General features: G+C 57.3%; 2 protein-coding genes across 2 annotated transcripts in view; one reads left to right on the top strand and one right to left on the bottom strand.

The window, feature by feature from the left end:
- The window catches only part of LOC119694961 (DNA-directed RNA polymerases I and III subunit RPAC2-like), a 3,739-nt gene extending 1,605 nt beyond the window's left edge, over nt 1-2,134 (top strand). Inside the window, exons 3-5 of the mRNA XM_038122663.1 lie at nt 222-298; nt 643-725; nt 1,934-2,134. Coding sequence (XP_037978591.1) covers nt 222-298; nt 643-725; nt 1,934-1,981 — 208 coding nt within the window. The 3' untranslated portion in view covers nt 1,982-2,134. The remainder of the gene's footprint in view (nt 1-221; nt 299-642; nt 726-1,933) is intronic.
- LOC119694958 (endothelin receptor type B-like) lies at nt 2,105-11,779 on the bottom strand. Its single transcript, XM_038122660.1, has 8 exons — nt 11,642-11,779; nt 7,564-8,088; nt 6,594-6,706; nt 5,971-6,175; nt 5,631-5,780; nt 4,820-4,953; nt 4,134-4,242; nt 2,105-3,458 (listed from the first exon to the last, which is right to left on the bottom strand). Exons 2-8 carry the CDS (start codon nt 8,050-8,052, stop codon nt 3,309-3,311), a joined length of 1,350 nt encoding a protein of 449 aa, XP_037978588.1. The 5' UTR covers nt 8,053-8,088; nt 11,642-11,779; the 3' UTR covers nt 2,105-3,308.

Genomic DNA, 11,779 nt, shown 5'->3' with positions numbered 1-11,779 from the left:
TGTCTTTGCCCTGCAGAGCTCCAGCTCAGCTCAGAGAGAGATGGGTGTGAGGGAACAAGGACGCACAGGGAGTTTCCCCTCAGCACATCCCTCCCCTAAGTCATTCTGGAAACATCCAGAGCCCCAGCAGGCCTGGCATGCCCTGAGCCTCTGGCTTCCCTGGGATTTGCTATGGATTGGCCTGGGTCTCACTGCTCCCTCTCCTCTCTGCCCTTCTGCAGCCCTGACGTGGAGTTCTGTGGCTACTGCATCACACACCCCTCAGAAAGCAAGATCAACTTCAGGATCCAGACCAGAGGTGAGCCTGGGGCTGTCCCTCCATGGCTGGGGCCCTGTTCTCATGGAATTCCCCCTGCTCATGCCAGGTTCTCATGAGTCTGTTAAATAAAGAAAAGCCCTTTCTCCCTGCCCTCTGCCAGGCACAGCAGTGCTGAGCCCCTTTGCTGAGCCTCAGAGGCTGCTCCCAGAATTCTGCTCCAGCTGCAGTGGGAAGCAGCATCCCTGGCCCCAGGCACCTGGGCTGGCTGGGAGCAGCCTCCTGGCACCCCAAGCTGTGGGGCTGAGGAGGGGGCACACCCATGGGAGGTAAGGGCTGCCCTTGGGAAGCCGCCTCCCGTGTCCCTAACCCATCTTTTCCCAAAGGGGCCCTTCCTGCTGTGGAGCCATTCCGGAAAGGGCTGAATGACCTGATGGGTGTTTGCCAACACGTGCTCAACACCTTTGAGGTGAGACATTCCTGGAGGGCTCTAGGTCTGTGCTGTCCCTTGGGCCATTCCTGGAGGGCTCCAGGTCTGTTCTGTCCCTTGGGCCATTCCTGGAGGGCTCCAGGTCTGTTCTGTCCCTTGGGCCATTCCTGGAGGGCTCCAGGTCAGTTCTGTCCCTTGGGCCATTCCTGGAGGGCTCCAGGTCTGTTCTGTCCCTTGGGTCATTCCTGGAGGGCTCAGGGTCTGTTCTGTCCCTTGGGCCATTCCTGGAGGGCTCAGGGTCAGTTCTGTCCCTTGGGCCATTCCTGGAGGGCTCCAGGTCTGTTCTGTCCCTTGGGTCATTCCTGGAGGGCTCCAGGTCTGTTCTGTCCCTTGGGTCATTCCTGGAGGGCTCAGGGTCTGTTCTGTCCCTTGGGCCATTCCTGGAGGGCTCCAGGTCATTTCTGTCCCTTGGGCCATTCCTGGAGGGCTCCAGGTCTGTTCTGTCCCTTGGGCCATTCCTGGAGGGCTCAGGGTCAGTTCTGTCCCTTGGGCCATTCCTGGAGGGCTCCAGGTCTGTTCTGTCCCTTGGGTCATTCCTGGAGGGCTCCAGGTCTGTTCTGTCCCTTGGGTCATTCCTGGAGGGCTCAGGTCTGTTCTGTCCCTTGGGTCATTCCTGGAGGGCTCAGGGTCTGTTCTGTCCCTTGGGCCATTCCTGGAGGGCTCAGGGTCTGTTCTGTCCCTTGGGTCATTCCTGGTGGGCTCAGGGTCAGTTCTGTCCTTTGGGCCATTCCTGGGGAACTCCAGGTCTATTCAGTCCCTTGGGTCACTCTTGGAGGGCTCAGGGTTAGTTCTGTCCCTTGGGCCATTCCTGGAGGGCTCCAGGTCTGTTCTGTCCTTTGGGCCATTCCTGGAGGGCTCAGGGTCATTTCTGTCCCTTGGGCCATTCCTGGGGAACTCCAGGTCTGTTCTGTCCCTTGATCCCAGAGTGGGAGGCTGAGGCCTGTGTTGGAGACACCTTTGGCAGGAGAACCTGGGCGTTTTTTTGGCCAGGCTCTGCCTGATCCATGGCATGGCCTGGCTCCCTTTCCCTTGGAGTGACTGTAAAGCTCAGTCATTTCCAAAAGCACCTGGAGCTCTGTCAGAGCTTCCCAGCCTTTCCAGGCTCTGGCCAGAGCAGTCCCAGCAGGTGGTGGCTCTGTGCCACCCCAGGGACAGTTGGTGACATGTGTGCTTTGCTTTTGTTTCAGAGGAGCATGAAGGAGTTCAGGGCACAGAAGGAGGAGGAGATGCAGTAGCCTTTGGGAATGGCATGGATGTAACCTCTGTGTGTTGAATTCCCTGTATCCAAACGAGGGGGTTTTTTTGTTGTTTTTTTGTTGTTTTTTTGTTGGTTTTTTATTACTTTTCTGCAAAATGTATTTTCTTTAATAATAAAGTTTATTCATTTAGATGCTGCAGATCTCATTATGTGTTCTGCTCAGCATAGAGATGGAAAGTCATGGAACGTGGAGATAGATTGCTCTACAGACTGGGAAAATTTTCCAAATTTGGGTAAATTTCTGCTCCACAGATTGGGAAAATGGGCTGGTCTTGATATTCCTCAGTCTCCGTTTTCCTTGAAACCCATTTGTCTTTTATGATTTATTTGTAAAACATTTACATTTCAGTGAAAGTTAAGCTAAAAGCCCACCCCAACACCTGGAGAATGTTTTAATTGCAGGTCTCGTCTCTTCTCCCCTTTTCCTCTCTCCATTTTTTTCTATGACATGGTAGAAGGGGGAAAGAAGGAAAAGAGAGAGAGGGAAAAGAGAGATGTGGGAAAACCAACAAAGAATCATCAAAAACCTGATAAATACCACTTTTTCATGTAGTTTTTCTGAAAGTTTTGGCAAGAACGTTAGAATGGAGTCACATGGATTCTCAGTCACATGGAATCACATGGTTTGCAGTCACAGACTGGTTTGGGTTGGGAGGGACCCCCACTCCCTGTCCTCCCACCCCTGCCATGGGCAGGGACTCCTTCCCCTATCCCAGGGTGCTCCAAGCCCTGTCCAACCCGGCCTTGAAAACCACTGCCAAATCACCTGGGGGATGAATTATTGCCAATAATAAATTCAAGAGAGCCCTTTCCTGTATTTTACTTGGTTCTAGTGGCTCTTCCAGCTGAGATTGGACCTTCTCCACTGCCTTTCCCACCTCCACATGACCACAAGGACATCTCTGTCCCTCACAGGGATTTATCCAGGCTTTGCTTGGCTTTTACAGCTGGAAATTGTCACTCTCCCTCTCCTCCTGACCCCATAGAGTGACCACCCCAACATCCCTTCCCACACGCATCCCCCCGCCCCACGTTCCACCCCGAGGCAAAGGCCAGGAGTCCCTTGGTTTTCCTGCGAGGAAATGAGAAATCCTGTGAGGATGTGAATGCCCTTCCCTCTCCTGCAGAGGTGACCGCTGGGGTCAGGGGCTGGGCTTGGAGCAGCTCCTGGGGAATGCTCCAGCTCCTTCCAGCTGGGTTAGGACACGACGGCAAAGCTGATTCAGGCCCAGCCAGGAAGAGCCTGGGAGAGGATCGGAGGGGTCCTGCTGTCCCTGTGCCTTGTCCTGGACAGTGACACGGATTTAGGAAGAGCTGTACTTGTTGCTCAGGCGGGAGCTGCTCCGGTCCAGCCCCAGCTCCTGCCCCGTGGCTTTCCACTTCCCAACAGATCCCTTCTCATCCGTAGGAGTGATGCTCAGGGCCGGCCTCTGGCACCAGCAGCACAGGCAGGACTGGGGAGACACAAGGGGGAGAGGTCACACGTGTGGGATATGGGAAAAGGGGTGGAAATATTCCCAGATTGTGCCAGCAGGTGTCCCTGCACAGTGCCAGGCTGGGAATTGCTGAGCCTTGCTGTCCTGCAGCTCTGCTGGGAAGCAGGTTTGCCAGGATACAGCTGGTGAGGGTGGGAAATGAGGATACTGAAATTTGGGGTGTTTTTTGTAATTGTGTGTTCTCATCATTAGGGGAGAGAAAATACAGGTGATGCTTAGCTTCCATCCCAACAGGTGGGCTCAATCCCATGCCATGCCATGCCATGCCATGCCATGCCATGCCATGCCATGCCATGCCATCCCATCCCATGCCATCCCATCCCATCCCATCCCAATCTCCTTCCCTTTCTTTCTCAGGGCTTCACTACTCCTGAAAATTATCTCCCAAAACGTTGGGTTCCAAGTCTGCAGCAGCTCCAGCCCCTGGTCTGATGGTTTGTGGGGATATTCCTGTCCCAGCGTGACAGGGAGTTTTTGGGCTTGTCCTAAATCCTGCTCTGGCAAAAGCCTCCCCCCCAGCAGGGCACTGAGCTCTGGTGTACTTGGAGAAGTACTGGGAGATATCTAACAGGGAAAATTTGGGATGAGGAATAAGATCAGCTTGTGCCCCTGGGCCTGGGGGGTCGTTCCTACCTGGAAGCAGTTCTTGAATTTCCGGCTGACAAAGTACAGAGCCACGGGGTTGATGCAGGAGTTGAGAGAGGCCATGTTGATCCCAAAATAATCCATCACCAGGAGGAAGCTGAGATGGGAAGGGAGAGAACAGATGTGTCAGAAGCTCATGGAGAACAGAGGGAATTTCCAAACCGCCTGGCCTGGGATCCTGCTTCTGTGGAAGAGCAGTGACTGATAACAAAGATGAGCACAAATCCATCCTTCCCTGAGAAAAACCACTTTTCCTTGTGCAGAGCATTCCCTGAGGAATCCAAGAACATGAGCTGTGGTTTCTCCTGGTGCTCCTGGTGTTCCCAAACCCCAGCACAGCAGCAGCTCCTAGCCTGGGCTGGATTTTGGCTGATGGGTGGAAGGGGAGGGAGATGGGCACCACCCACCAGGGAAAAAGTGAGGAAGCCTCAGCCCTGCTGGGAATGTTCCTGTGCCCAGGAGACCTCAGCCCCACAGAGACATTCCAAAATTTAATTTAACCCTTCTCATGTCCCCCCGCCCTCTCCGCGCCCATGAGGAGGGCGGTGCAGTCTGGGCAAGGAATTACTGAAAGCAGGAGGTGGAAGGCAACTCGCCCAGCCTGCTCCAAGCCGACAGGGCCTGTGCTGGTCCCAGTGGGGCTCCCAGGCCGGTGTCACCCGCTGGGGCCCTACCTGAGCAGCTCACAGCGGTTGGGGTCCGTCTGGTCGTAGATGGTCTTCTTGAGGATGCGGCTGAGGTGCAGGGGCAGCCAGCAGAGCGCGAAGATCACCACCAGGCAGAACACGGTCTTGGCCACCTCCCGGCGCTGCCAGACAGGGGCAGAGGGGAGGATGAGCACTGGAGAGCGGGTCCCAAATCGTGGAATGGTTTGGATTGGAAGGAACCTTAAAGCTCGTCTCATCCTGCCATGGGCAGGGACATTTCCCGCTAGCCCAGGTTGCTCCTGGAACCCTGCACCAGGTCCAGGCTGCAGAAAGGGGCAGGGCAGCAGCAGCTCCATGTGGGCCAGTCCCCTCCCCACCACTGCTCCTGGTGGCTCTGCTGGGATGGTGTTCCCTAGGACATGGGGCCTCCTCCATCCACCCAGCACACTGTTAAGGTTACAACCAGCTGGAGCTTCTCGGAATCATTCCCAAAGCGTGAGAGGGGACAGCGAACTCTTCCCTGCACCCTTTGCCTGGGATTTGGAACATCCAGCCTTTGGTCCAGTGTGGCGTAGGCTGGGATAAATGATCAGGAGAGCTTTAACGAAGCTGGGCTGATGACCTCGGGTCATCCTTGAGTCTGGAGACTGTGGAGCTGAAGGCCCTTTTCCCTGGTGTAATCCCTGCACCAATGTGCCAAGATCCAGTGTGAGGATCTTGGATCCACTTGAGGATCTTTGTCAGCTCATCCTGTCCTTCACAGGGATGGGAAGTGTCCCCCATCCAAGAGCACTCCCTCCTCTTCGGGAATGCCAGCATTCCTCCCTGGTTCTCTCACCCGTTTCATGTGGTCATTCAGAGCGATCCTCATCCCGTTCCTCTTGCTCAGCATCTCACAGGACATGAGGGTGTAGAAGATGCCTGTGCACACCAAGGGCAGGCAGAAATAGAAGCCAAAAAGCCACCAGTCCTTCACATCCCGGTAGAACTGCGGGGGAAAGGGAGAGAGGGCAGCTGGAAATGGGGCAAGGGCAGCAGGGGTAACCTGGGAGGTGCACGTAGCCTCCTGGAGCGGGATTGAGATTGGGATTGGGATTGGGATTGGGATTGAGGTTGGGAATGGGACTGGGATTGGGGTTGGGATTGGGATTGGGGTTGGGATTGGGATTCACGGGTACCCTCATGAAGCGGGATTTCTGCTCCGAGGCCAGCATGCACACCCACAGGTGCTGCTCCCAGTAGCTCAGCTCCACCATGTCGAAGGCGATGGCCTCGGGCACTGCCAGCACGATGGCCACTGCCCAGATCAGCAGCACCTCCACGGCCTTCCACATGGGAATCCCAATGCCCTGGATCCGGCTCCAGGACGCCACTGCTCGGTACCTGCCCGGGTGTGGGAACGTGACAGGAGCAGATGGGAGTGAGAAAAGCAGCCAGGGAGGGGAGCAGAAGGTGCAGGTTAGAATTATCCCCAAAGGTCCTTTCCCTCACACCTTCCTCTTCCACTTCTGAACCTTCCCAGGTGTGGGAATGGGAAGCAGGGGCTCAGTGGATGGATGGGATGGGTGCTGTCCTTGGCCACCCTTCCTCACCACCCCACCCACACCATGATCCTCCCCTCAGCCTTTCCCAGCAGGATTTCAGCTCTGTCACCAGAGAGGTCCCGCTGGATTGCAGCTCCACATGAGAGCAGTCTGTCCCTGTCTTGGCACTGGCCGGGAACGAGCTCCTGGTTTTGCCTCTGGTTCCCAGCAAGGGACAGGGCAGGCTGGGCAGGGCAGGGGTGGCTGCTGTGTCTCACCTGTCGATGCTGAGGGCGCAGAGGCTGAGCACTGTGATGCCCACGGAGGCTTTCTGGATGAAGGGCACCAGCTTGCAGACCTGCACCCCGAAGGGCCAGTCCTTGGCCAGGAGCTGAGGAGGATGCACAGGTTACCAGGCTGCTTTGGGAATGTGCTTCCAGCTTCCTCTCTGTGGGTGTACCCACGAGGTGTGGGGAGCCCACAGGGAGCAGGGAGAGCTCCCTGAGCTTCCCACCACTGGGAATGTGGGCACTTTCCCATGGTTTGCTGGCACTGGGAAACTTTCATTTCCCTGACTGGACACAGACATGAAGGATGGTCCAGACACCAGTTCCTGACTCCAGACCCTGGGGGGATTTGAATTGATCTGAGTCCTAAACTCCACACTAGGCTGCTTTGGATTGTTTTCAAAGTGAGAATGAAAGTCATGCTCTGACACAGCCAAAATCCAGCCTGGCCAGCTCCAAAGCCGTGTGTAATAAGCCTTTTGCAGACTCTGACCCCAGAGCACACTCACTTCCTGACAGAGCACAGGTTCTGTGGCCCCATGCTCAGCCAGGACAAGCAGAGGTGGGGACAATGTGTCCTGACAGCTGGAGAAATCCAGGCCAGCCATTCCAGAGGAGACTGAGGCTGAGTTCACAACCCTTCTGTCCCCCTGACCCCTGGAGCCCTTCCTGAGGTCACCCCAGAACCAGCCACCCATTCCAGCTCTTTCCTTCGGCCTCAGCATCAACACAAACCATGGAACCCCAGAAGGGCTTCTGAGGCGCCTCAAAGCCCATCGCATCCCACCCCTTGCCAGGGGCAGGGACACCCTCCACCACCCCAGGCTGCTCCAAGCCCCATTCAGGCTGGCCTTGGACGCTTCCAGGATCCAGGGGCAGCCACAGCCCGTGCAGGAGCTCCTGGCAGGCCCCCGCGGCGGGAGCAGCCCCATCCCAGCCATGCCACGCTTGCGGAGCCGACCTTGTAGACGTTGATGGGCAGCGCGATGAGGATGTAGAGCAGGTCCCCCAGGGCCAGGCTGGCGATGAGCACGTTGGGGCCGTTCCTCATGCACTTGTTCTTGTAGATGATGCGCAGCAGCGTGGAGTTGCCGATGATGCCCACGACGAAGATGGTGCAGGACACGATGGTGTTGATGTACTTGAAGACGTGGCGGATGTCGGCGGGCCGGGCACACACGGGCAGCAGCGGCGGCTCCGAGGGGCGGCTCCCGGGAACGCTGTCCGACGCGTTGGACGCCGGCACGCCCCGCAGCAGCCCGGGCTGCACCAGGCTGCGGGGCTGCTCCTGGCCCAGCACCTCCAGGGGCACGGTGCTCTCCTGGAGGGCCCGAGGGGTCTGGCTGTGCGCCCCGGAGAAGACGCAGCTCAGGACGATGGCCAGAGCGGTGGGGAATGGGATTGGCCCTGCTGAGGAGAGGACAGCGAAGCTGGGGGCAGGAGTGCTCATGGTGCTTGTGGGATGTCCTTGGGGTCTTCCTGGGATCTGCCCATGGAGAAAGGGACCAGGGAGAGAAATTGCTTAGCAGAGGATGGAGAGATGGGATATTGGAGAGAAGGAAAGTTGTCCAGCCTGGAGAGGAGAAGGCTGATGTCCAACCTCATTGGGGTCTGAAAGCTCTTCACAAGAGGCAACTCTGATCTCTGCTCACTGTGAGCAGGGACAGACCCCGGGGAATGGCTGGAGCTGTGCCAGGGAGGGTTAGGTGGGAGGTCAGGAAAGGTTCTGCCCCAGAGGGTGCTGGCACTGCCCAGGCTCCCCAGGGAATGGGCACGGTCCCGAGGCTGCCAGAGCTCCAGGAGAGTTTGGACAGCGCTGCAGGGATGCCCAGGGTGGGGTTGTTGGAGGGTCTGTGCACGGCCAGGGGCTGGACTGGATGATCCCTGTGGGTCCCTTCCAAGCTGGGATATTCTATTTTGTGATTCAATTCTATTTATGAGTTGCTGGAGAGCTCCATCATCCCAGCAAACAGAAACGATGCCAGATTGTATCCCACCAGGTCAGAGCTGTTGACCCTGAGGGTGGGGTTTGTGCTGCTAAATTTAAACAGTCCAGTAGAACAAACTGGAAGGAGAACAATCCGTCCCTTGTGCCTCTGACATGGCCCTGCGGTGGCTGGGACACCTGCCTGTGCTCAGTGACTGTGGGAGCAGGGACTGCCCCGCCTGCATTGCTGCTCCTGTGGACATCCCAATTCCCTTCTGTGCCCATCCCACTCCTCACTTAGAATCCCAGAATCATTGCCATTGGAAAAGCCCTCCAGGATCATTGAGTCAAAGCTGTGCCCAATCCCCACCTCGTCACCAGCCCAGAGCACTGAGTCCAGGTGTTCCATGGACACCCCCAGGGATGGGCACTCCAAACCTCCCTGGGCAGCCCCTTCCAAGGCCCAACAATCCTTTCCATGGGAAAATTCCTCCTGGTGTCCACCCTGAGCCTCCCCTGGCCCAGCCTGGGGCCGTTCCCTCTCCTCCTGTCCCTGTTCCCTGGGAGCAGAGCCCGACCCCCCGGCTGTCCCCTCCTGGCAGGGAGCTGTAGGGTTTTGTTTTGGGGATTTAGTTCCTGAGGTTGAGGTTGCAGTTTTTGGGCACCTCTGTCAATGCCTGCCCAACTGGGCAGTTCTGCAGTCCCACCTCGGGCTCCAGAGAACCAGCAGAACTTTTCCAGCTGATTCCACGGGGAAACTGAAGCCTCACCAACATCTCCCTGCCCAGCTGGTCCCACGGCTGCCCCTGCAAAGGGGGGCTCAGCACAGCCCTGCTGGGAAAACACTGCAGGGCTTTTTCCAGCAGTGCCACACTGACTCCTGAGCTCTCCCCCCGATCCACGTGCAGCAGCACAGCCCCTCCTTGCCCATCCTCACCCCATTACTGAACCCCTTCCTCCCCAGCCCCCTGCCTGCCCAGCTCCGTGCCCAGGGCTGTACATCTCCCTGGGCTCCTTCCAGCCCTGGCTATTGACACAGGGAAAGGTTTTCAGGGCTGGAGCACCAGCGAATATCCCCGGAGTGGTTTGGCTTTGCACAGTTCTGACCAGGCAGGAAGAGCCCAGGAGTTGCACCACAACCACAGGAGAGAGCTGGGGGTGGTGGTGGCACCATCCCAGGGGCTGGCTTTGAGGAAGGGGTTCTGGGAGATCCAGGCTGAGAAATGAGCCCAGAGAAGGAGCAAACTCCAGCCTGTTCCTCAAACAGGGATAAATCTGGGGACTCCTGGCTGGAGTGAATAAGGAGCACTTGTCAAACTGTGAAACTTCCCAGCTCTGAAGGAAGAAGAAATTGCTGTGTCTGGACTGGGAACTGGAGCCTTTGTGAGAGTCCCTGGGATTTCCCTGCTCCAGGGAACAAGTGAGGCAGGGATCAGCCTGATTGGGATCAGAGCAGGGACTCAAGCTCTGCTCTGACTCCTTCAGCAGAGCTGGGATCTGATCCCAAATCTGCTGCACCCGGGAGCTGCTTCCAGGAGCAGCCAGCCAAGGCACTCCCAGGTTGTAGCAGGGCTTCCCTGCCCATGGCAAGGGGAATCCCGGGCCCAGCACGGCTCCTGCCCTGGGAGGAGGTGGCCAGGCCAGCCAGGAGCCCCCAGGACTGACCCCAGCTCCTGTGGACACGGCTGTGCCTCCCCAGGGGCTCGGCCTTTGTGGAAATGCCTGGGCTGGGCTGGGGAGGGTGAAGAAAGGAAAGGAGAGATGGATAAATACCCCAAAGGATCACAAACCTGGGCACAAATCCTTGCTCTGACCTGCTCCAGGGATTTCAGCCTCGCTGAAATCCCCCAGCCACGCTCGGCACAGGTGCCCACTGGGGGTGTGCCAACCTCTCCTCCCCACCGTGCCCACAGCATTGCAGCTCTCCGGAGAGGGCAGACCCCGCTCAGAATTCCTGCCCGAGGTCCCTGAGAGCTCTCAGGGACAGCTTTGCATGGCACGGCCACTCATGGCTGGGGGACAGCGGTGGCACTGGCAGAAAATGCCAGAGCACCCCTGGAATCGTGCCCAGAGCCCCCCACAGCCCTGGGCTGTTTCATGAGCCCAGCCTGACCTCAGAGCTCTGGTAAAGAAAAATGTAGAAGCATAAAAACCCTGGGGCTTGGTGGAGGAGCTCATGTGAGGGAGGATCACAGGACACGGCTCCTGCCCAGCCCTTCCACGGCGCAGCTGCAAAGCGCAGGAGACGAAAAACCCTTCCTCCCCATCTCACCTCAAACTGAATCAAATCTGTCATTAAACCCAAAATTTAGGCAAAGAGAAACTGTTCTCTCCTGTCCAACTCTCCATTTACTCCTTGCTCTTCCCATCCTGGAGTGCTTGGAAGCACAGCCCTTCCTCAGCTGAGGGAAACTGAGGCACAGGAGCATCAAGAAGCCTGTTCAGATGGGAAACTAATACCAGCATGGTTAAACCCCAGATCCAGAACTCATCACCCATCCCAGTGGGAATTTTAACTGCGCTGAGCCCAAATGGCAGCTGAAGCCACTGGAATCCCAACATGGATTCAGGGAACCAGGGAGAGACTCAGACTGAAAACTGTCACCTCAGCCCTACAGAGCCTGATTCTGCCTGAAAGGTTCTGTGAGTGGGATTGGAATCCCTCTTCCCTGGAAGCCCAGGAGAGCCCAGCACCTCCACCCTCACATCCAGCAGCCTTGCCCTCCATCCTCCTCCTCTCCCAACCTTCCAGAGCAGTTCCACCTCTCCAGACTCATCTCTCCAGACACCAAACACAGCTCTCCTGTGGATAAATATTGCACCACAATCTCTGTGGATGGAGGAGAGGAGGGAGAGAGATGACAGCAGCACATCCTACCGCTCCCTGCCCTGAGCCCCGCCTGCTTCGGGAGCAGGAGGAGTTCCCACCCCAGGTGTGCTGGACTCCTCCTCTCCCTGCCCCTTCCTGGACCTTGTCCAGGCACCGTGGTCCCTTCAACACCTTCCCCAGAGGGGGATGTAAACCCTGCAGAAATCCCCCCTGGCACGAGGAATAATCATTTTGTCTGCAGATTAACGCACAGAAGAGCAAAGCTTTTCATGGAGCCGTTACCTTCCTGGAGACCACGGGATGTGGGAGCTGTTCCTCAGGGCTCCTTCCCCCTGCCCGGGGCACTGGGCATGTCCTGGGGGAGCTGCACTGCTTTGGGTGCTGGAGTTGGCTTTTGTGAGGGGGCTGGAGCTGCGGGGA

This window comes from Motacilla alba, chromosome 4A (genome assembly GCF_015832195.1).
Source record: "Motacilla alba alba isolate MOTALB_02 chromosome 4A, Motacilla_alba_V1.0_pri, whole genome shotgun sequence".
NCBI classification, from domain to species: Eukaryota; Metazoa; Chordata; class Aves; order Passeriformes; family Motacillidae; genus Motacilla; species Motacilla alba.
Note: the sequence above shows the minus strand (reverse complement) of the source record. Positions and strands in the feature narration are given on the sequence as shown.

Coding starts and splice junctions, on each gene's coding strand:
- LOC119694958 (XM_038122660.1), bottom strand. CDS start 8,052: ATGAGCACTCCTGCCCCCAGCTTCGCTGTCCTCTCCTCAGCAGGGCCA. Junction 6,176..6,593: donor TGCGCCCTCAGCATCGACAG/GTGAGACACAGC, acceptor ACACCCGGGCAG/GTACCGAGCAGTGGCGTCCT. Junction 4,954..5,630: donor TGAATGACCACATGAAACGG/GTGAGAGAACCA, acceptor CCTGTCTGGCAG/CGCCGGGAGGTGGCCAAGAC.